Source organism: Augochlora pura, chromosome 9 (assembly GCF_028453695.1).
Source record: "Augochlora pura isolate Apur16 chromosome 9, APUR_v2.2.1, whole genome shotgun sequence".
Lineage (NCBI taxonomy): Eukaryota > Metazoa > Arthropoda > Insecta > Hymenoptera > Halictidae > Augochlora > Augochlora pura.
In genome coordinates, this window is record NC_135780.1 from 8,469,167 (window position 1) to 8,491,130 (window position 21,964).

The window sequence follows — 21,964 nt, forward strand, 5'->3', positions numbered from 1 at the left end:
TAATGGTAGGACCGTATGCATGTACCCTTGTGTATGTATATATGTATATGTACGTTGTATGTATCACCAATGATCGAAAAACAATTAGTATTTTTTCTTTTTTTATTTTTAGATATTATATAATGCTGTAGCATCGAAGCTTACGATATAACATTTCGATTACAAAAACTGATCTTTTTTAGTATAAATTTATTTTCTACCTAAGCTACTATTATCGTATAGATTGAACTTTTATATTGTTAATTTTCGAGAATTTGAAAGAAAATAGTAAGCAAATGTAAAATTAAAAAATATACTTATGTATATATATATATATATTCGTATGGAAAACAATCATTAAGATCAATACTAGTAAATTCATACAGAATTATATGCTTTTCTAAGAAATGAATATAGACTATTTTTCATGGACTATATTACTACATTTATTAAATTACTGTTTGCATCAAGGCCCGATATAATTATTTTTCATGGTTTCGGTTATACCGATGTTGATGGAAGTAATATGTGGTTTTGTATTTAGTGCCACCTCTATACTTCAACCAATTGCAAAACTTATAAGCGAGCAAGATTATGACATATGTAGTTTACAAAGTGATACCTAGTTCAGTGTTATTATCCTGTATACTTTTAATTTCCTCTATTCCTCAAATCTTTGACCTTATAAATTCGCACCAACCAATGTTCTGTCGTGTAAGCTTCTTCCAACATATCCAGCTCGAAATCTTTATTACCGATTTCCATATTTCTAACTCTATCATATCCTGAAGGTTTGCCTGTTTAATAGCATTTCGACATTAGAATAACTCAATTATCTATCAAGTTTGAAAATCATAAGAATACAAACGATTGAGAAACTTACCACCTTCGGTATAAATTTGACCGAATCTATAATAACACATTTTGTACATAAGACAATTGAGCAAAATTGGAGAACCTTCTTTATCCACTCTAAATTCTCCTGCAGAGTTATAGTAATCCCATTCCGTTATAGATTTGCCTTTTTCAGTGCTTCCACCGATGCGCACCATCCATAGGAACTTGTTTATATCTACAATACAAATGCACATGATTTTATAGAATGAAAGTTGGAACAGTTTCGAGAGTTCAGTGCTCGCTATAAATTGTTTTAATATTGTATATTTCATTAAGTCTCTCCATAAAGAAGATAGTTTTTTCTTCAAAAAATGTCATGGAAATCGAAAACGAAACTACATGACATATGAAATGACCTAGTACATACCATCGGATGAGTATCCTGCAAGTCCTCCAAAAATTACAAGAACATAATTCACGTCTAATTCTCTCATTATTTCGTAAGCTTTCTCCTCGGAACTCGCCATTGCTTGACCAACTCGTGATATGTGAGTATTGTTCCATGTATTATTGTCCACTAAAATTGTACGGTTCGCCATTGCAGTAATTTGGTATCCATAATCCCACCAAGACATTACTTTGGCATTCTACATTTAAAGAAATTATAGTTTACATATATGTTTCAATAAACGCTTATTCATTTATTTTAAATTATCAAAAATGTTATGTATTACTTCTGGTGTGTTCATACGTAGCCAATAATATGCTTCTCTAAAATCGTCAAAAATCATTCGTCCACCATCTGGAGACCTTGCTGATAATACAATACTGGGTGAACTATAAGCTTCTGCTGTAACCCATGTGCAGTGTGTAGTGTACGAAAAGAAGAGAATACACATTATTGTTATAAAAAGTGATGCAATCTGAAAATGAATAGTTATGAGATGTAACATTTCCATTTCTTTTGTATCACAAGAATAAAAAATTAAGGATAATTTGCTTTAATTACATCACTTCTAAGTATGTAGTTGCTTTCAAACTTTTTAGACTTCTTATCAGTAACCTTTGTACCATTTAATTGCTTCATATAAGTAACAAGCAAAGAAGATGCTCCGATTCCACCCAATATACACATTACAGGAGCAAGAACTAACATTAGACGGACCATTACACCCTGCACAAATAAAAGGATATTTGAATATAACAGACATTGTTTGGGATAGAAGTAATTCCAAATAAATTCTACTCACAGCAAAATATAAACTAGTAACTCCATATAAAATGAGGAAAATGTTGGAATCTGTTAACTTTGAGAAACAAAAATACAATCCCGATGGAAATAGAAATACTAAAATTTGTAAATCAAAGTAAAAAGAACTCCACGATGTTGGCTGGTGTTCGGAAACTGAAGCAATTATTGGTATATGATTCTTTGCATAAGATGGATCCAAAAGAGAGTAAAAACGTCCAGTCCATGGAGATATTTTTCCTTAAAAACATTGGAAAATTGTTAATGCTAGTATATATGATGATTCAATATATTATGTATGAATATGATAAATACCTGTAATGGTTAAAATAATCCCCAAAACGACTGAAATACTAACTATGGAAATAACAAGACCACGGAAAAGTACTTCAAAATCATCTTGAGACATTTTACTACGTAAATAATCAACTAAAGCATGAATTTGACAAAGTCCAAAAACTCCTAATGCCTATGGACAGAAAAAAGCATGATGTCAAAGAAGGTGTACAATTGGGAAATAATATATCTGTACTCGTTATCACTTACAAGCATATGTTCAGAGCTTTGTACAGGTTGAAAACCAACAAATGATATCTGCATGGACAGAATGGTTCCTATACAGTACAGAATACTGTATGCATTGTATATTCTGTGTGAAAATCTGCCAGTGACCATTAGGGTCAACACATGCAGAGGTATAAGATTAATTAAGAACACGTAGCCACCCCAGGAAGACACCATGTAAAAATATGCGAGAGCAGCACAAGCCGACCAGCAAATTGCTCCTGTTTTAACTGCTTTGATCCACATGTAATATGTAAACAGCATACAAAAAATAGCTATACCCTCATTATCGTAAGAACCTGCCACAGATCGTGATATATAACCAGGAACTATTGCTATCATGGCTGCAGCAAATAATCCTGATGCAGAATCCTTAAATTAAATGAATGTAATACATTTTATCATTTATTTATGATTTATTTATGATATCAGATATTAAGAAGTTGAATGTTCTATAAAAAAAAAATTACCTTTAGTTCTTTAGTAAGCAAGTAAGTTATAATTGTTGTTAAACTAGAAAATAATGGAGCAAGGAAGACACAAATAGTACGTATATCTAAGGTAATATTTAGTAACCATAGAATACGGTATAATGCAGCTGATGTTATCATTAAACCTGGATATATTGTCCCTGCGAAGTAATATTAAATTTATTGTAATTTCCTTATTAATCTATACTGAATCATGTGGTATATTAAATATGTACCTCCAATTATCCTGCCAAGAGGATACCAAACACGATCGTCAAACCAATTATGAAAACCATAAAACCCATTTTCAGCTAGATATTTTGTTGTACGATAGTTGAAATATGGATCAAATTCATGGATAACACTCTCAAATCTTAAGACCGAGAATAGTCTTGTTGCGAATGCTACAAAATATTTTATATAACTATATTGTTGATTATACATAGCTTTGGTATACTTACATAAAATTGCTGCAAGGGATAATACAGTTAATTTTAACAGAGTTTCTTGCTTTTGCGCAGACATAAGCAAACCCTTTGTCTTCATTAACACACCCATATTTATTAGACTTACAAATAGGACTTTCTAATTAATTAAGTGCTTCGTTTACAATTTTACCTGTGTAAAGAAAATATAAAACTTTGTTATTTCTTTAATCATTGTATTATATTTTATAATAATAGTTCATTGTAAAACTGCAGTGCTTTCATATACATGAATCAAACAATAAGAAAGAGCAAAATATATCTTCAGCATAAACAATGCGTGTCCACATATTCATGGAAATTTTAAATTGATTACATATGGTATTTGTCAGTTGACATTAGGTTATGATACATTATGAAAGTAAACAAGGGGAAGCAGATAAAATTTAACGATTCTGGGAGAGAAAATGAATGAATATATCAATAATCATAATATTTGAATAATATACAGCAGTTGTGTGCTTCGAAAATAAATAACGTGTACTGTAATGATGTCGTCTACGCGAGAACTGACCACGTATACAAAATTACCGGCCGGTGACATGCGTGTATTTTGATTCACGTGTTTTCACGATCTACATCACACATTACTATAGTTTTCCGACTAATATATAGACCGTGATCTTAACTTACGAGTTTAGAAATTTCCCAACAATACAAGAAAACGAAGAAAATAACAAGATCATTTAAATGATTACTAACTCAGACACATTGCGACTCGAAAGAAAAAAGCATAGATTCAAAGCTGTCCCTGGTTATGCCACCTTGTGCTGAAATCAAGTGCCGATTACATACGCCCCCTGAGTTTGAATTCTAAAATTAAATACATTTCTGCAGAATACATATGTACATATATACAATATGTATACTGCAAATATATATAGTAATACCTCATCCCACAAAACTCCCTGGCCGCGCAACGCTCCATTAGCGAGAATAGGAGTAGAAATTGCTTTGATCTGATTGGCTGACGATTCAATGCTAAGTCTGAATTCAATGCAGACTGGATGCTCGATAAAATAATGGGAATACAAACGCTTGTTTAGAGAGGAAGAGAAACGGGCACGAATTGGTCTCGTATATACATGCAATATATTCACAGGGCATGGTTTCATATCACGTTGTTTGCTGCTCTATGGCTATCAAGAAGACTGCAAGAAAACCATCGTTCCCGCCAGAGGACCGGTGTTTGTATTATGTGTGTTGCACGATATTTCTTTAATTACGTTACATTTAAGTACAACACTTATATCCGACAATTTTGTGGTTTTGTAACGTCTCACTCGTTAGAAAAAGATGTCCGAAGGTAATGTTTTCTTTATATAAACACTTACATACAGAATAGCGTCTCAAATATAGAATTCCTAATGTGCCATACGTCGTGATATGTTTAGGTCATTTTTATTATATTATCAACTTTAATTGAAATTTTTAATGCAAATGCTGCAGAAAAAACTACAACAGCCGATATGTGGACTCCGTACAAGGAGTTGCAGAGTCTCGTAGAACGATACATTACATCTTCTCCAACCAGTCATGATCTTCAATACCATGAATTCACAGAAGCTCTAAGAAATCATAGACAGAATTTTCTTACGCTCTTAAAGAACCCTGTATGCAAGTACAACATCTACAATGTGAAATAATTAAAGTCGTATAGCATAGTAAAGGCAAACACTTACATTGTATGTTTTAATTTGGAATTGTTGTAGCCTCAGAACACAAATAATCGGGAAGAAATAAAGAAAGGAGCAACTGATGGCATTACGCTACCTGACTTGGGACATCAGTTATTATCAAAAGAACTGGTGGATGAAACTCTGATTATATCAGATATGTACAATCTGAATGAATTCATGGCATTGGATCTTCTATGCACAGCACAGTTACAAATGCCTTATCATCCTGGTTTACCTCGTGGATTAACAGCAATTTTATTATATTATGATGGAAAGAAAGCTCTTACATCGACTTTAAGGATGCTTGTTCAAGCTAGAGTAGGTCATAGCTGGAAAATTGATGCACCCATTGCTCTTTTGAGACACATCACAGAATATACAGATAAATTAGAGGAAGATGATTTGCTAGAAGGAATTTTATCTTTGCTGAAACTAATGGATCCTGCAAAGGTACCTATTCCACATTTGCTACATACGTTCATTTTCTAATTTAGGATTTATATTATACACTTCATAGGAACAAGAATTACTAGAAAAAAATCGAGCATTAGGAGGTCCAAAACATCGCTATATGGTAATGAAACTTTACAACGACTCCAGACAAGACTTAGCCGATATTTTGTATTTGTGGTCTGCACAGTCTTCATTGCCTAATGAAATTTTACTCGATTTGTTGACGTTCTTACAAGCAAAAGCCATAGATTCTGAAGTAGGTGAAGATGGGCTAGATAAACTTACTCTCGCTCTTATAATGAGCGTGTTGAATGCAATCAACTTTAGTTCATTACATAGTCGCGAAAATAGCGAAGGTATGATAGATATTTAACAATTATGGATCAATTTGTTCTTGGACATAATTATTTTAAAGAACACCCGAAATATGTTTCAGAATTGATAAATTCAATGCCGTTAATCACAGATAGCCGAGCGCGTGAAGAATTAATTGAAAAATTATTATCAACAAATATCACTTGGGAAAGCGCTGGACTGCGAGGGCTGATACAATTTGCGTTTGCAGTTGCCTTAACAACAATTAAAACCATAATCAATTCGCAACTGATAAACATTACAAACGAAGATGAAAGATTGCTAGAAGCAGCTTTATCCAACAAATGTTTCCACTTTATGGCTGAAGTATTATTCAAGAACAAGAGTATATATTACGAAGAATTTTATATTCGTTACTTTCACACTCTTATATCTGATTTTATATTGTTGATGCCTTTGAAAGTGAAAGATTTACGAAGTCGAGCGGATGAATCCATGCGTTTGATACAAGTTTATCAACAAGAGGGTATCGAGCCGCCTTTAAATTTGGATAATCACTTTGAATATTTATTACTCACAGTGGCAGAGTTATACAAAGAGGACCCTCTAAAATTGGATTTGTTAATGGATTATTGGTGTCACCATTCCGACTCTACACACGTATCTGCCCCTATATATATGAATCGTTTCCCATCTAGACAAGTTGCGTTATTTAAATTTGTACGGCTCGCAGGTGAAATATTGCCAGCTGGTCTGTTCGTACCTTATCTTAAAATGATAGCATCTCTCGCCTCTTCTTCGCAAGCGGCTCGACAAGCTTTCAACTTTCTTAAACCAAATGGTAACCAATCGTCTGATCTCACTATTCGTTTAGTAGTTTCATAATTACGCGCGGAAATGTTTGCAGTCTTCTGAGCAGTAGAGAACTAATACACATTTTTCTTAGGGACTTCAGGATCAACAACGATTTCATGGGATCATTTTTTCAAGTCGTTGAGCCAGTATTATATTAACCTTCGAAAAGAATTGCCTCCTAGTCAAGACACCGTTTACCTAGTCAGACAAAGAAATCATCCAAAGGGTATTACCCCAGACGAAGTAAAAGGACTCGAAGCAGTACTCTTGGTAGTTCAAGTTGTTGCAAGGAATGATGAAATGTCAAGAATAGCAATATGCGATCATCCAGGATGGAAAGTGTTACCATCTTTGATCGGTTTGGTCAGTTGCAGTATATCAATTCCGTTGAAAGGAGTACTGATAAGGACTCTAGCAGCGCTAGCAAGATCTCCTGAAAGTTCATCCACCGTATGGCAAAGTTTAGAAGCAGCACAGATACTGTCGACAATCCCGACTATTAGCAGCTATCAACCAAGAGGTGTCCAGACTGAGTTGGAAGAAATTGAATCGAAGAAAGATGAATATCCGTTAACGCGAGCAATGTTAGAACTATTAGATGTTCTAACCGATTTTCCGATACCACGATTATTGGGAATGGGCCATCGTAATCCCGGTTTTGATCCATATTTACATTTCATCATCAACACCATTTTTCTCAAGTTTCATACACGGTCGTACAAAAATTTAGCAGAAAAGTGGGAGGTCGCAGAAGGCTGTTTAAAAATTTTTTCAAAACTCGTAAAACAATACGAGCCGACTGTCGAGGATTTTACTGGATGCAAGGTAGAACTTCAAAACGGTGAGACCACAGTGGTTAATTCTGCTCCGGGGTACCATATTATGACTCAGTTGCATTCGAAATCGGAACTTCTTCATGTAATATTGTACATTCTGGACAAAGGTTGCTCCAATTTTGATGCATATGAGTCGTTGCCAGGTAAGAAGAATCTTGAAATCAGTACCTTGTACTGTTTGGAAATATTAGAAAGAGGATTGAAAACGCAGCACAGTTACATGGCACAGCTAACAGCTGCAAAATCAGTATATAAACTTCTAACTGGGCTATCCAGGTTGCTTTTAGAAGTCGATCCACAGTCGAAGAAACCTGACTACATGATAAATGTCGCAAAATATGTCTCGTATAGCTCGTGGCTGCCGCAACATGCATTTCATGCAGTCGGCGTGATCCTCGAGGTGACAAACGAACCAGGTGCAGACTCCGAACTGTTGTCTACGTTCACATCGACTCCTACTTTAGCTACCAACATCAGACACGGATTTGTAGAATGTTTGGATACGGATATCACTCTGGACGAAGATATCGAGTCAACTGAGAAACAGTACATTGGCAACTGTAAAGAAAGAATCTTACTTTTGCTAATGCAAAGCATTACACGGCCAACGCCGAACCTCTGTCACTATCTATTAGCATTCGATATCACAAAAGATATTCGTAAAACGTTATTTTGGCAACCAGGTTTTCTCGGATTTCCACGAACCTGCTTACACTCAATATTAGGAGTTTTAGAACAGTCTCTTGAACGTGGTCGCGATAAGATCACGGAAGCTTGTTACTGTTTTCTACACACACTGGCTGCAAACAACAAGACTTCCTGCTCAGTGCTAAGATTTCTCCGTACCAGCGCCAATCAGGATTTTGTGCAAAGACACCTATCCAAGTTGCCTTTTGAGGGTCAGAATACTGCGACGGATCTCGGTTGTACGTCATGGCTGCTAAAGCTAGCAGCAATTGAGCTACGAGTCGCTGGTGGAAGATTACAAAGCTCCCTGGTACAGCGACTAATGGGAGATTTTGGCCAGGAGCAAGGGCAAATAGTTCCATCACAAAAACTTCTAATGGATCTGTTACATTATATTGAGTTCCAACTTCAACTAGAGCCACAGTTATCCTTGGATTTCTTTGATCCGTCTCAGGTTGAGATGGTACTAGGCCGCTGTAGCGTTCCTGTCGCCCTGATCGGGGGTCCACGTCTTGTAGACATAAAAAAATTACATTCCTTGATCACGGAGGAGCTGGCTGTGACGCAGAACAGCGCAACTGCGACTCAACGCAACTTGATGCAGCAGGAGGTGCAAAAAATTTTAACCCATGCTTTGAAGAGGAACCAGACGAAGCTGTTGTCATACGCGACCGTCAAGTTTGTCGAAGGCTGGTGTCAAACTACAGAAATACTGTTCTGTGTCGCAACCAATCAACAGCTACCGACGCCACAAAAGCAAAATCTGTTGCTGAATCTGTCTCATGATCTGTTGCAGAAAATGACCTCTTGCGAAGCGCTTAGCGAAATCAAGACCTTGGTGTCTGGCACGGTATTGATGTTATTGGTCAATTTGCGGAACAGCTTCATCACAGAGACGGACAACGAGTCGTTTCCGTCATCGCCCTCGAACACAACCATGATGAAGATCATTTTGAGCCATATATTACAGTGGATATTAAACGCGGGTGCCTCTTCTCAAAAAGTAATCACGCACCTGTACGCAGCTCTCTTGAATTTCTTATGCGTTGTAGGCTTGGAGAAATCGGAAAGTACCAATATTATAGATACGATGTACGTTAGTCAGCTAGACAGCACGGTGAACAGGGTAATGCCGGTGCAGGAACGTTCCCATCGATACGCGACGATACAGGTGATAAACAGTTTTGGGAACAAATTAATGGACATTTTGTGTCACAATTGTTCCGGTGGTCATGACGTTTGCAAAATGCTGGCGCTCTCCTGTCTGGACAAAATATTGGAGCTAGACTATGACAATGCTTGGATACTTTATCTGACCAGTAGGGGATACCTGAAGCACATGATAGACAGCCTTCTCGAATCTGATAATATGTTACGATGTATGCTACAGTCAGAACCACAGACATTGCGACCGCTCTATCTGTACGAGGCGAAAATGGCGACGTTCTGTAGAATGGCTTCCACTAGGCTTGGTGCCGAAAGTCTTCTTGAAAATAAGATCCTATCGTGCATGTCGAGTATGGTTGTTTTTGATCATCATCCCGACGTTCACATCGGATTCAAAGGGGGAGACTACTCTTTCATACCTTCGATCGGTCAACGATACCAGCAAATCTTTCTACCAGCATTATATCTTTGCGACGCTCTGCTCACCACCCTAGGAACGGAGAACCAATCTTGTGCCATACAAGTCTGCGGATTTTTGCAAAGTCATCGAGATGCCATTGAGATGGTTGTACGAAACGCATTTCCGAAAGCAAATGCTCTGTTCTTGAAGGAGATTGCGTGTCTCACCGGTGTGATATCCAGATCCGCGAACATTGACATGTACCGATTGGTCGACGAAGAACTGGCCAAGTCTGACTTCGACGATCGTAAATTGGAAGACACCACCGGCATGAGAGAACTCCGTGCTCACCTCTATCGATTGCAAAGACTGATGCTCTCGCTGTTGTGTAAATTTCAGCTGCAACCAGCACCTGTTCGTTTCAGTCACGAAGAAACCGACGCGTACCAACAGCACATGTCGTCTGTGCAGATTGTTGCCAATATTATGCTGTACACGCGTAATCAGATGCAGCATACCAGAATGGATCAGAAAATACGCAACGTGCTGTTTGAACCGTATCTGACGTCCAAACCAGGAGGCAGAGATGATAAAATTAAAGACAACACCACTGGTAGTGTACACTTAGGGACAATTGTCGATCAACTTGTTTCTGTCACAAATTTGTTACACTCCGAGTTACCACATATCGACACTCTTGCGAGAAAGGTCGCCATGGTAGGAGAAATGAGTACTACAGAATTGAAGGAATATATGTCGGAAGAAGAAACAGAACTCGCCATGAGGAAGCAACGGGTAATAGTCGAACAGCGACTGAATCGCTGGATCAAAGAGAAGCGTCAAACCATTAAATACTGCTCCCTGATCATAGAACACGCTTTGTATATTCTCTGGAGTCACCTGGACTTTTACATGGTTCAAGTGGTATCTCGACATAGTCAAATGCAAGGTAATTTAAGTTTATTTCTTACGAAATCTTTGATTTACAAGCCTTGAAAGTGAATTGTACCACATTAGGTATATTTGTTGGTTCGTATGACTTACGACCCAGGGTACAGCGTTGTATTTATACATTTCCATAGACAGAGTATTCAATAAATAGGCGGGACCTTGGTAGCACTTAACATTCGTGTCCAATTCACTTTTTACTGTAACAATGCATCTTCTTATCGCTTACTGTTCTCTAACTTTTATTATTCTCAGTATCATCAGGAGGCATAGATGACGACATGGCCACATGGAAAGGATCATCAGAGATGTTAATAGAACTTAAACAAGGTCTCGTTTCTACTTTTACAGATAGTTTTATTACGCAACTATTGGATACACACAGCGAATACACAACAGTAGATCACAATTTTGTCGATGCACTCGTTAGAAGGATCAAAAGATTATTACAATTTATATAAGCTCACTTTGTATTTACGCATATGTAGTTATTCAAATGTATAAGAACATATTTTTTTAAATGTCTGTGTATATTTACGAAAGTCATGCGTGAACGATATTTATTAGATACATGAAATTGGACAGATCATAATTTTTCAAAGTTGCTAAGAAGTAATAACAGCCTCGTCCCAAGGGCCATAAATGTTGTCCTTATACCTCTGACTTTGTACATACCAGTAAGGACATATAAAATGAAGAAATGTTATAGATATCATAAAAACATAAGAGATTGTTTGTGAAATGAAGAAAAGAAAATATAAAGTACTGAAGGTCAAGAAGCTTGAAATCAATATTTTATTGCTTAATTTATATAAAAGAAATGGTAGTAAAACAAAACATTGCACAGCAACTGTAAGAAGCGAAAATGCGTGAGACGGAGATGCCAATCTAGAAGCTAACATCAGTGAGCCAAATATGGAAGATGTTATTGATAAAGAGTCAGACAAAGAAATTTGAAGAGAACCATACTTGATAAATATCAAATGTGTCAGAAACATTAGTATGGTCATAACATAGATTGTATCTGTACTAATGGTTTCAGTTAAAGTCTTCAAAACAGGCGATAAAATATAACCAAACGTAAGAAAAATTAATACTGTCCTAATGTCTTTTGTTAACTTGGTCAAAGTATTTGGTTCTTTCAAGCAATATATAATATAGCCAAATACTGTCAAGATTACACTTGATACAAATATTACATCAGGCGTAGCCCACTCTCTGTTCAACCATACAAACACAATGACAAAGAGCACTACGATATTTAATTGAATGCATATGGTAGCCCCGAACGTAATTGCTTCCGTCAATGTTATATTATTTAGTTTGATATTTTTACGCAGCTGTTTTAAAAACGAACTATCTGTATAATTGTCTGGCAGTTCATAATCTTCATATAAATTTTTATGCCATTCTATCTTCGATGACATTTTCCGTTTCATAAATCAATTGCCATCCATGTTTCACATACAACACACTGAAAAATAATCGACAATTTTTAAACAGTAATTAAATACTTTGAAGTTTTACATTCTTAAATAGCATAATTAGACAAACCTTACTCCTTATCCGAGATAATTAAACAATTGAAAAATATTTTTGAATAAATTTTATTTGAATTGTATATATTTAACAAACATATTCGATCTACTAACTCCAAGCAGAACTACAGATTTAATTCTTCACTTATTATATGTACAATGATGCCTCACCATATTGAATCATTTCTATCTCACCACATTGCGTGTTTCTATCCCCCACCATTTTAATGCGCATTATTTTAGAAAAAGAACAGGAGATAATTGAGAGAGACAGAACAAAAGCAGCAGGATCTATGACTGAGCGTTTACACGGACGAGAAAGCTAAGTCGTCCCACTCATCCGTGCTTGCGGTCTCACTCTTGTTGTGCCACCGTTTGACTGGTTCTTTATTTTAAACACTCAGCGCGATATTCGATTTGTACTTTTCGATAACGGTATACCACCATCCGTCACGAATACGAATATGAATACTGCAACTTTCATACTAACATCATTTATGATAAAAAAAGAATAAGACAAAATAAATACATAAATTCACACGCATTATTTAAAAAACATACAATATATTTGTTATTGTGTAATTCTCTACAATACCAAAAAGGATTTTTTACTTTGCAGCTTCTAGCGTCATCCTCGATTCAAAACACATTATAATTTGCAACATATTCTGAGGGGAGATGGATATTGTTGCGTGATCACGCGAACGTAGTTATAAATAGCGCCTCTAGTTATGCAAATCATAAACTTAGTTGATGCCGACAGGAGGGAAATTCGAATATAAATACAGATTTATATCGTATATTTATGTAAACACACTGTATTGCCCGAGAGGAATAACTGAGAATATGTAAGGAAATAATGGGAGAGTTCCCACGAAATTTTTCGTTGAGCCTTTTCTTTATTTAGCGAGACGAATCGAGGAATATAGACAATGACACGTAGCCTCTCGTAAGATCCTCTACAACTGCGCACTCGACTTTCGCGCACTCCCATTCGCACGCGCACCGTCGAACCACCAATCTACAATTTTCCTATTGGACAAGGGAGGAAAAACTAGAGAGAACGCAGGGAGAAAACTCGATTCCTCGGGAAAATACGGGTAGACTTTATTTTGAAGGCTTGGAGGTAACATCGTTATCTAGGATATAAAGTTTTAAAGACGATTTTTGTGTAACTAGTTAATTTTGACAAGCCCTACACAAGCAGAACACTTTTGTGTTCCACGGGCATCCGAACCTGCCAAAACTCCCCAAATCCCACCCAAAGCTACGCAACAATATCGATTGCATGGGTCTTATCGCGAGGAGATTGCCTGCATGAGTATGTCAAGTAATTACTACGGAACAAAAGTCCGTGAAAACCAAATCAGTCGGTGTGTTTGATTTCGCTTGTATTGTGCTGATGTCGTGCTCTCTTTGCTTACTCGTCATTTCCTCTCTTTGTATAACATTATGAGGGCAGCACTGCTTAGTCCAACCGAAAGAGGCAGTTTCTGTATCATACCTCGAATTTCTGAACTCTTTGTCCCTGGCATGGCGCAATATGGTGGAGTATAGTGTGTGTTTGATCTGTATTAAGCTTAGTTTACATGAATACAGTTCTAATATTCAGAAAAATTATTTCAAATTACCAAAATTATTCAACGCTCTTTCTAAGACATTCAATAATTTCTATTTCTACTCAAAACCAATATCTGTATCCGTATTTTAGAATTTCAAAATCATCTCTTACGCTGTAATATATATATATATATCTACGCTGTGACTACACAACTATAAGTTTCTCATCGTTTATGTACACAAATTATACATCGTCTTATGTGGTAAAATGGAAGACATGAACGCTGTTATTGCTCTGTGCGAAAGAGGAAATTCAGAATTGAGAAAAAGTACGCGCGACTTAAACAAATGTAGCGAAATATTTAATCAACTAAAGGTAGTGTATACAAATTGGTTCTCATACTTTAATATTATTGCGAAATGTTAACATTATGAAACATACAGACAGTATAACCTAGTTGGTCTGTCAAAATGAATTGTCATGGTACGTTAAATCTAAGTTTATCAGATAGTATTCATTTACTATTAAATGAATTAATAGTAATGAAAAAATGAAAATTTTAGGAACAGTATCAGATAGTATTCATTGAATACTATCTGATATTCATTGAATACTATCTGATACTGTTCCTAAAATTTTTTCATATAGTTCGTGTCTATCAGAAATTTAATTAACTAACTTATTTTCACAGGTTGAGCTTACAAATTTGATGTTTTTTCCAATACCTAATAACACAGCAAGTAAGGAGAAACTGTTGATAGTTCGTATGTATCAATACATAATATACATGTATCTGAAATTTGTACAGAGATTAAAAATAATATTATTTCTTACTTATTTTGTAATTACAGGTGATATTTTAGAATTGGGTGTAAAATGGAGTGTAGCCGTAAAGGACATAACTTCTTTTGAACGTTACATGACACAATTAAAATGTTACTATTTTGATTACGTGCCTGATCTTCGGGAATCAGGAAGGAAATATGAGTTCTTAGGACTGAATCTAATGTTTTTATTGTCTCAAAATCGTGTAGCTGAATTTCACACGGAATTGGAATTAATACCTTCTGATGTGATAGAAACTAACACAAATATTAAATTTCCTTTAAACATGGAAAAGTATTTAATGGAAGGATCATATAATGAGATACTATTTGGAAGATGGACTCTTCCAGACATTACGTACAACTTCTTCATGGATATTCTATGGGATACTGTGCGCAATGAGATTGCAGCTTGTATGGAATGTGCTTACGACCAAATTTCGGTTTTAGATGCCTTCAAGATGCTTTCTATAACTAAGCCTAATGAGTTAAAGACGTTGGCGCTCAAAAGGAATTGGAATTGGCCCGAAGGAGATTTGTACAAAAGTAACTTTTACTTTACAATTATAAATGAAAAGAAAGCTGAAGAACCAATACCCAGTTCAGATCTGGCTACCTTAGCCATAGATTATGCAAAAGAACTTGAAATGATTGTTTAAAACACATGTTTATCATCCTCTTGCTATTTTATAAATAAATACAAATTATCATGTAGTTAATAAAAATTAAATTAGCCGTTCCTACTCTCATTAAATTCGAAATAAAACATTAAAATTTGTTCAAAAAAAGATAAGCATATTAAAATGTCATTTATGATAAAATCATAATTATATTATATATATATATGTAATACATACCATACCTCCTACATGACTACATAGTTTGAATGTTTTGTTATAGTTAATAGATAAAAATTCGTTTATTAACCCTCTTAGTGCCAGCGGGCCGATTTATCGGCCCGCGGTCCTTATGTGAAAAGTGCCACGGGCCGACTGCCTGGCGGACTTAAACATATTTTATAACTAAAAATTTTGCTGTCCAACATTATATTCTATATGCTTTAAGTCTCAAAGCAACAAATAGTAAAATTTTTCTTCAGGAAATCGGAATTTTGTATAAAGCTATTCATATAAGCGCGCATATCGAATCGGCCCGTAACATTCTTTGCATGTACTCCGTAAAATGCCTGGCACTAAGAGGATTAATCAATGAATATCCCCTTGGACTCCCATAAAATGCCCGGGAAAATTTTTATACATACATAACTTAAACTAATAGTATACATTCCCTAAAACAAAAATAAAATCATCTTTGTGATGGCGAAATGATCGAGATATTATAAGTTATGTTATTAGGTCGAGTCATAAGTAACTTCCGCTGCAGCTAAGTAGAATCTATTATTCGTTCCTATCCGCTATGAGTTACCATGACAAGAAATTTTTGTTTTCACTATATGGACGAAGCTTCAATTAATCTTTTGTCAACTGTTTTTTGTGATACGGTTTGCGTTAAACTGTTTTTTTTTTAACCACTGAAATGCAGAGTCAAAAAGTACATATGCGTCATGTAATACTTTGGAAATTTAAACAAGGCGACAGCTGAAAAAATATACAGCGTATATCGTGAAGGACTAGTAACTGTTCGAACAGTTAGAAATTGGTTTATAAAATTCCGTTCTGGAGTTACGACCTTAATCCTTTTAGCATCGAACGACGATACAACCTTTTAAAGGCAATATTGGAGCAAAATCCACTTCAACTAACAAGAGATATAGCAGAAAGATTGAATAGATCACAATCAACTGTTAACAGTCACTTGGAGAAATTAGGGAAAGCCAGCAAGTTTTCTGTCTGCAGAAGACAGAGGTTTGGTAAGGATCAACCACCCCTACCAGATCCGAAAGCAATTTTATTGTGTGTATGATGGGATTGTCAAGGAATAATTCACCACGAGTTGTTGAAGTCACATGTACTGCGGATAGATAGGTTCAGCATTTGCAAAGAGTGCAAGAGAAACTCCATGAAAAGCGTCCTGCACTCGTCAATCGCAAAAAACGTCATTCTTTTACACGACAGTTCCTTACAAAACTTTTTGAATGGAAAAACCTTTAATTTTGAAGAGCAAATGAGGCAGGCTTTCGAAAACTTCTCCCAGTCCAAACTAACCACATTCCTCCACGAGGAAGGAATTGATAAACTGCAGGAACGTGGGAGAAGGTTATAGATAGTAGTGGTGAATACATAATAAATTAATATAATTTTGTTATTCAATGAGAACAAAATAAATGTCTGGTAAAAAGTGGAAGTTACTTATGACCCGACCTAATAGTATAGTGTTACGGTCTGAATTGTTTGAATGTAGGGAATTCGATGTGGCCCGGTTGCCCGTGGAGCGCTGAACCGCTCTGCTCGTGAAAGGTTGTAGAGAGTTGTACAACTTTGAATACTTTAAGCAAAAAGGTACTTTATTGATAGAGCTCTAAGATGTACTTTCTTTGACTGTCGAATAAAGTCTGAGGTTTTCCGTGGAGTTCTGCATTTTCTTCTAGCTTCTTTTCCTTCTCTCCTTCGTTGCCAATAGGAAAATTAGCTGGGCGCTGGTGAATTTGCTGGACGTTGATTTGTCGGCCGGTCCGTCTTCCGGTTGCAGCTCGAAGATGATTGGTGGTTCGACGGTGCGCATGCGGATGGGAGTGCGCGGGAGTCGAGCGCGCAGGGGTGAAAAGCCCGCCGAAACTAGCATTGTGGGGGTGTGCCGCGCGCGAAGATTTCGGCTCGAGGACTGAGTAAGAGAGAGAGGTCAGAGAGGGTTCCGAGAAGTCTTTGTCTAAAGATTTACGACATCCTGTACTTGAGAGATCCGGGTTTGCTATTGTGACTTGTCTAGTTCACGTGAAATCCGAGAGGGTCTTACGAGAGGCTACGTGACTTTCTCTACATTCCTCGATTAGTCTCGCTAGATAAAAAAAAGGCTCAACGAAGAATTTCGTGGGAACTCTCTCATTATCTCTTTACATATTCTCAGTTATTCCTCTCGGCCGACACCGTATCTCTACATAAATATGCGATATAAATTTGTATATACATTCGAACTTCCCTCTTGTCGCCATAAATTGAAAGCGTATAGTCTAATAGCGTGGTCGTAATATAAACTAGTGACTATGTTCGCGTCGCTCATGAAACGTGATAACGTAACAACAGTAACAATAGTAATGAGTTCTACTGCACACTTTTAGACCGCACCTGGATTCGTTAGCGAGAATCGAAATAGAAATTTTATTTGCTCTGATTGGTTGACGATTCGGTTTAAGTCCAGAGCCTAGTCTGTACAGTCTTCAGTCCAGATTCAGAATTTAGACTAGAGTCAATCTGCTTTGCTTTAGTAGAGGATTGTTAACCAATCAGAGTGAAGCAATGTCTGTTCTCATCTTTGACTGTGTAGCAAGCTGTGGCCCAAAACTGTGTAGGTATTAGAGTGAGAGCTACATAACATATATCTTTATACTTATAATTATCATGTAGAATTGACAATAAAAAGATTAAGTAATAACTAAAATATCAATAATAGTAGTGTTTGTTACTGTCATTGTTTTTCTATACTTTTTCTTATACGCGCATTTAATAATCCACACAATTTATATAAAATGAAATAGAATGTGACAGAATTATTGTTTTCATGATACTAGGAGGGGTCCGTCAACGACAATATAATTATCAATGCATTTATAATCCCAAATTTTCAAAAACATATTCGTAAATCAACAAGAAAAATTGGTGTTTGTTAAAATGTTACGTCGCTATGAAGGTGTTTTCCTTTTTTGGGATAAACAAATGGTCATATTTGACATTGGAAGTGCATACACAAAGTAAGGCAATACGTGAATTTATTTAAGTACTGTAATATATAATCAACAATTTAAAATTGAATTTATGATCAGATATGGCTACACAAACGAAGCTACACCACGTGGAATGGTAAGGACTGAGACTATTTGTTCAGAAACCAAACAGGTCAGGAATATTTATGACTATAAGAATACAGAGGATTTGTATCAGTTACTTGTAGAGTTTTTTCATTGTTTATTTTTCAGGTAACTACTTTATATATTTATAAACTATTTTAATTTTATTGTGTTGTTTCCTTTAATTATTTTTCCTTGATCACAGATATGTTGTAATAACACCTAAGGATGCCAGAATCATGATATTAGAATCCTGTTTAACGCCATCTCAATTCAGAGAAACATTGGCTAAAGTATTGTTTAGACATTTCGAGATTGGTTCTTTAATGTTTTTGTCTTCTCATTTGGCAACAATTAGTACTTTAGGCACCAACACAGCCTTAGTATTGGATGTTGGATACAAAGAAGCTACGTTGATACCAATTTATGAAGGAGTACCAATTTTGAAAGCATGGCAAGCACTTCCTTTGGCTGGCAAAGCTGTACACATGTAAATACTACACATGAAAACATGATATACTTGATATTATGTGCACATATGTATGTTATTCATATCTTATTTTTATAGGCATCTAATGGATTGTTTAAAAGAATCCTTACCCAATATGAATATAACAGAAAAAGTTGTGGAAGATATAAAAGTTAGAACATGCTTTGTTACTACATTGGAACGATCAAATAAATTAGGAACTGAAGAAGCTCTTGTACCTCCTCCTGCAGTTACATACCATGGTGTTAAAAATATTATTATACCTGGTGAAGTTAGAGAGAAAGCATATGAAATATTATGGCAAAGAGATAGGGATAATTTATGTATACCTGCAATGATATTAGACGCTATTCTTAAGGTATGATCAAGGTTATGTATTTAATATCACACCAATATTTGTCTGAAATATGTTAATGCTACTTTTTGCTACAGTGTCCAATAGATATTAGGCGAACTTTAGCTGAAAATATACTATTAATCGGAGGCACAACGATGGCGAAAGGATTCGTTAGTCGTCTTAAATCGGAACTCCTAACTTTAGTGAAAAGCAATGTTTATTCTGAGAAATTAAAAATTCAAGTTTTCAAATTTCATACTGCACCCAGTAAACCTAATTGCACAGCATGGCTGGGAGGTGCCATTTTTGGAACCGTTGATCTGCGATTAAGATGTATAACAAAAGAAAATTTTTTGTCATCAAACAGAGTACCCGATTGGGTTAATTTAATTGATAATCAAAAGACACCTTGTGAATTGTGAAGCACTATTTAATATGATCGAGCGTCTTTATATGCACATACTGAAATGTATAAACAGTTCTATTTATTTCACGCCTGTATTTCTTATTAATGGGAAATATACTTATAATTTAAATAAAAAAAGATACGTCGCATTGAAAATTTGAAACACTTTTTATTCACAAAAGTCGATTTACGATATTTTCAAATTTATATTACAAATTTTTTGGTAAAAACTTGTATTATAAGGTTGTGAGCAGTGTAAGTTTCTCATTGAGTTGGAGTTGGGTTTTTATTAACTGTGACAGTGCAACAACCATCAAGAGATCTTTTACGTTACTGTTAAACATTTCATCAAATTGATCACTTGACATTTTTGGTACAGAGTGTACCATATCCAGTAGAGCGCGACCCACCTGAAAGTATTAAATAATTTATTTTAAATATATAGTAGAACATAGAAATACAAAAAATCATTATAAATTCGTGAAGTGTAGAAAACCAATAACAAATAAGTACTTGATTATCTGGTGGTTGTTTAGAATTGAGAACATCGTCAACATATTGGAGTACTTGTTCTAACATGGAAGACAGCTTGCCACTTGCTTCTGCAATTTGAGCAAGATCCATCATTGGTTCTATACCACCTCCTGTTTTTACACCAGCTATTTGTGCATGAGCTGGTAACTGTGTCTTTGAACAAAGCTGCAGTCCAACTATTTCTGGTTCGTAACATGTAATCTAAAAAGTTATTACATTTTTCAAGCCCATAAAAGTAGTTGTATTTGACATACATAAAACCATATCGTTTAAATTAAAATAAGTAACATACTTGAACTTTAACCGGTGTGAACATGGAACCTTGTTTTCCATTAGGTACCCCTAATGGTACGCACACATATGCTTTAATTGCCATTCTAGTAGTGTTTATCAGTGTTGTATCAACAGTCAAATGGACAGGATTGTTACACTCACGAACATAGTACTCATGTATAACGGAGGAGTGAGTGGTAACCTATAAAAGATTTTTATTACGTTCCTAATTATCTATTATTTTGACAAGACCGAATTGATGATAGGTAATTTACCTCATTCCCAGTTGCCCACCAACCAACAATGTTTTCTTGTGCATTCACCCTGTGATTTAAATCATATAAGTCGATTCCGTATGTCAGATCAGCTTCCACTTGACTCTCGGACTCTTTATGCGGTACACAGAAACAATTTGTTACTTCAACCATACCTTTTTCAGCTGTGCCTAAAAAAAGCATCAAATTATGTAAAATTTTCAATATTAATTTACATTAATAATAATTATACATGATAAAATAATCAATATAGAAGCCATACTATATTGGAAACAATGGCATATTTTGCGTCAAAGTAACCTCAAGTTTTGCATTACCTAGTAATGTACCGATAACACGGTGGGATTCAGCTTTTCGACGTTCATAAGCGTCGACTACTTGGAAAAGAACCACAGGATGAACTTTTACAGTAAGATTAAGCGCCATGTTTCACCGCAGTTACTTTTATCTGCTTGTATATTTACGTATTTAACAGAAAGAGCTATACTTCAATAACCACAATTCTTCGTGCACGAGTTGCATCAACATGAAGCATAAGCAGTAGGCACAATACATACTCAACGCACGATATGGCCACTATTGCTTAACCACGGAGTATAAACATAGAGTACTATACTTATAGAAGCGAGACTCCATCGTTGTTTGGTACATATCAGTTTCTAATGCGCATGTATATAAGTACGTATGTGTACGTGCTAGTTTTTATAAAAATTTAATTAAATAAAAGAGGTTTTCAAAAAATTAACTAAGCCCTTCATTACCATCATAAATTTTTACGTTGCAATAATTTTTACATTATTAATATAAGGGGACATATAATGAGAGTTTCCATCTTCGTGGT

General features: G+C 35.5%; 6 protein-coding genes across 14 annotated transcripts; 3 read left to right on the top strand and 3 right to left on the bottom strand.

Moving 5' to 3' along the window:
* Positions 1 to 53: 53 nt before the first annotated feature.
* Stt3a (catalytic subunit 3A of the oligosaccharyltransferase complex) lies at positions 54 to 4,347 on the bottom strand. Of its 3 annotated transcripts, none has more exons than XM_078189911.1 (12): positions 4,287 to 4,347; positions 3,561 to 3,717; positions 3,336 to 3,503; positions 3,100 to 3,260; positions 2,612 to 3,001; positions 2,381 to 2,534; positions 2,067 to 2,305; positions 1,826 to 1,990; positions 1,551 to 1,739; positions 1,244 to 1,463; positions 863 to 1,051; positions 54 to 776 (listed from the first exon to the last, which is right to left on the bottom strand). In XM_078189911.1, exons 2-12 carry the CDS (start codon positions 3,655 to 3,657, stop codon positions 631 to 633), a joined length of 2,118 nt encoding a protein of 705 aa, XP_078046037.1. In that variant the 5' UTR covers positions 3,658 to 3,717; positions 4,287 to 4,347; the 3' UTR covers positions 54 to 630. The 3 variants fall into 3 exon arrangements, with proteins under 3 accessions (XP_078046037.1, XP_078046035.1, XP_078046036.1); XM_078189909.1 differs by having other exon boundaries at positions 4,218 to 4,338; XM_078189910.1 differs by lacking the exon at positions 4,287 to 4,347 and adding an exon at positions 4,099 to 4,223.
* A 402-nt stretch (positions 4,348 to 4,749) lies between these two features.
* Positions 4,750 to 11,385, top strand: Nup205 (nuclear pore complex protein Nup205). 2 transcript variants are annotated; one of them, XM_078190002.1, is made up of 7 exons: positions 4,750 to 4,890; positions 5,034 to 5,197; positions 5,297 to 5,713; positions 5,781 to 6,072; positions 6,153 to 6,872; positions 6,978 to 10,925; positions 11,180 to 11,385. In XM_078190002.1, the coding sequence occupies exons 1-7, from the start codon at positions 4,881 to 4,883 to the stop codon at positions 11,383 to 11,385; spliced, it is 5,757 nt and encodes a 1,918-aa protein (XP_078046128.1). In that variant the 5' UTR covers positions 4,750 to 4,880. The 2 variants fall into 2 exon arrangements, with proteins under 2 accessions (XP_078046128.1, XP_078046129.1); XM_078190003.1 differs by having other exon boundaries at positions 6,987 to 10,925.
* Pig-c (phosphatidylinositol glycan anchor biosynthesis class C) lies at positions 11,311 to 13,135 on the bottom strand. 3 transcript variants are annotated; one of them, XM_078190006.1, is made up of 3 exons: positions 13,024 to 13,135; positions 12,479 to 12,939; positions 11,311 to 12,398 (listed from the first exon to the last, which is right to left on the bottom strand). In XM_078190006.1, the coding sequence occupies exon 3, from the start codon at positions 12,361 to 12,363 to the stop codon at positions 11,530 to 11,532; it is 834 nt and encodes a 277-aa protein (XP_078046132.1). In that variant the 5' UTR covers positions 12,364 to 12,398; positions 12,479 to 12,939; positions 13,024 to 13,135; the 3' UTR covers positions 11,311 to 11,529. The 3 variants fall into 3 exon arrangements, with proteins under 3 accessions (XP_078046132.1, XP_078046130.1, XP_078046133.1); XM_078190004.1 differs by having other exon boundaries at positions 12,479 to 12,947; positions 13,024 to 13,134; XM_078190007.1 differs by having other exon boundaries at positions 12,479 to 12,933; positions 13,024 to 13,131.
* A 704-nt stretch (positions 13,136 to 13,839) lies between these two features.
* On the top strand, positions 13,840 to 15,561 carry Rpn12 (regulatory particle non-ATPase 12). Its single transcript, XM_078190008.1, has 4 exons — positions 13,840 to 14,018; positions 14,174 to 14,398; positions 14,715 to 14,787; positions 14,875 to 15,561. Exons 2-4 carry the CDS (start codon positions 14,291 to 14,293, stop codon positions 15,504 to 15,506), a joined length of 813 nt encoding a protein of 270 aa, XP_078046134.1. The 5' UTR covers positions 13,840 to 14,018; positions 14,174 to 14,290; the 3' UTR covers positions 15,507 to 15,561.
* A 2,621-nt stretch (positions 15,562 to 18,182) lies between these two features.
* Positions 18,183 to 20,197, top strand: Arp10 (Actin-related protein 10). 4 transcript variants are annotated; one of them, XM_078190592.1, is made up of 6 exons: positions 18,183 to 18,309; positions 18,533 to 18,712; positions 18,785 to 18,937; positions 19,014 to 19,298; positions 19,377 to 19,656; positions 19,731 to 20,197. In XM_078190592.1, the coding sequence occupies exons 2-6, from the start codon at positions 18,633 to 18,635 to the stop codon at positions 20,055 to 20,057; spliced, it is 1,125 nt and encodes a 374-aa protein (XP_078046718.1). In that variant the 5' UTR covers positions 18,183 to 18,309; positions 18,533 to 18,632; the 3' UTR covers positions 20,058 to 20,197. The 4 variants fall into 4 exon arrangements, with proteins under 4 accessions (XP_078046718.1, XP_078046721.1, XP_078046717.1 ...); XM_078190595.1 differs by having other exon boundaries at positions 18,194 to 18,313; XM_078190594.1 differs by lacking the exon at positions 18,183 to 18,309 and adding an exon at positions 18,325 to 18,389.
* Eif3f1 (eukaryotic translation initiation factor 3 subunit f1) lies at positions 20,191 to 21,701 on the bottom strand. Its single transcript, XM_078190596.1, has 5 exons — positions 21,441 to 21,701; positions 21,124 to 21,293; positions 20,868 to 21,050; positions 20,555 to 20,776; positions 20,191 to 20,451 (listed from the first exon to the last, which is right to left on the bottom strand). Exons 1-5 carry the CDS (start codon positions 21,547 to 21,549, stop codon positions 20,278 to 20,280), a joined length of 858 nt encoding a protein of 285 aa, XP_078046722.1. The 5' UTR covers positions 21,550 to 21,701; the 3' UTR covers positions 20,191 to 20,277.
* Positions 21,702 to 21,964: the final 263 nt, after the last annotated feature.

What these genes read in the sequence shown, in the direction of transcription:
- Nup205 (XM_078190002.1), top strand. An exon ending in TAGTCGCGAAAATAGCGAAG is followed by an intron (nt 6,073 to 6,152) that starts GTATGATAGATA and finishes AATATGTTTCAG; the next exon opens with AATTGATAAATTCAATGCCG. An exon ending in CAACTTTCTTAAACCAAATG is followed by an intron (nt 6,873 to 6,977) that starts GTAACCAATCGT and finishes CATTTTTCTTAG; the next exon opens with GGACTTCAGGATCAACAACG.
- Arp10 (XM_078190592.1), top strand. Translation starts at nt 18,633, where the DNA reads ATGTTACGTCGCTATGAAGGTGTTTTCCTTTTTTGGGATAAACAAATG. An exon ending in TTTCATTGTTTATTTTTCAG is followed by an intron (nt 18,938 to 19,013) that starts GTAACTACTTTA and finishes CCTTGATCACAG; the next exon opens with ATATGTTGTAATAACACCTA. An exon ending in GCTGGCAAAGCTGTACACAT is followed by an intron (nt 19,299 to 19,376) that starts GTAAATACTACA and finishes TTATTTTTATAG; the next exon opens with GCATCTAATGGATTGTTTAA.
- Eif3f1 (XM_078190596.1), bottom strand. Translation starts at nt 21,549, where the DNA reads ATGGCGCTTAATCTTACTGTAAAAGTTCATCCTGTGGTTCTTTTCCAA. An exon ending in GGTGGGCAACTGGGAATGAG is followed by an intron (nt 21,051 to 21,123) that starts GTAAATTACCTA and finishes AATCTTTTATAG; the next exon opens with GTTACCACTCACTCCTCCGT. An exon ending in TCACACCGGTTAAAGTTCAA is followed by an intron (nt 20,777 to 20,867) that starts GTATGTTACTTA and finishes ATAACTTTTTAG; the next exon opens with ATTACATGTTACGAACCAGA.
- Rpn12 (XM_078190008.1), top strand. Translation starts at nt 14,291, where the DNA reads ATGGAAGACATGAACGCTGTTATTGCTCTGTGCGAAAGAGGAAATTCA. An exon ending in AAATATTTAATCAACTAAAG is followed by an intron (nt 14,399 to 14,714) that starts GTAGTGTATACA and finishes TTATTTTCACAG; the next exon opens with GTTGAGCTTACAAATTTGAT. An exon ending in GGAGAAACTGTTGATAGTTC is followed by an intron (nt 14,788 to 14,874) that starts GTATGTATCAAT and finishes TTGTAATTACAG; the next exon opens with GTGATATTTTAGAATTGGGT.
- Pig-c (XM_078190006.1), bottom strand. Translation starts at nt 12,363, where the DNA reads ATGAAACGGAAAATGTCATCGAAGATAGAATGGCATAAAAATTTATAT.
- Stt3a (XM_078189911.1), bottom strand. Translation starts at nt 3,657, where the DNA reads ATGGGTGTGTTAATGAAGACAAAGGGTTTGCTTATGTCTGCGCAAAAG. An exon ending in ATCCCTTGCAGCAATTTTAT is followed by an intron (nt 3,504 to 3,560) that starts GTAAGTATACCA and finishes AATATTTTGTAG; the next exon opens with CATTCGCAACAAGACTATTC. An exon ending in TGCTTACTAAAGAACTAAAG is followed by an intron (nt 3,002 to 3,099) that starts GTAATTTTTTTT and finishes ATTTAATTTAAG; the next exon opens with GATTCTGCATCAGGATTATT.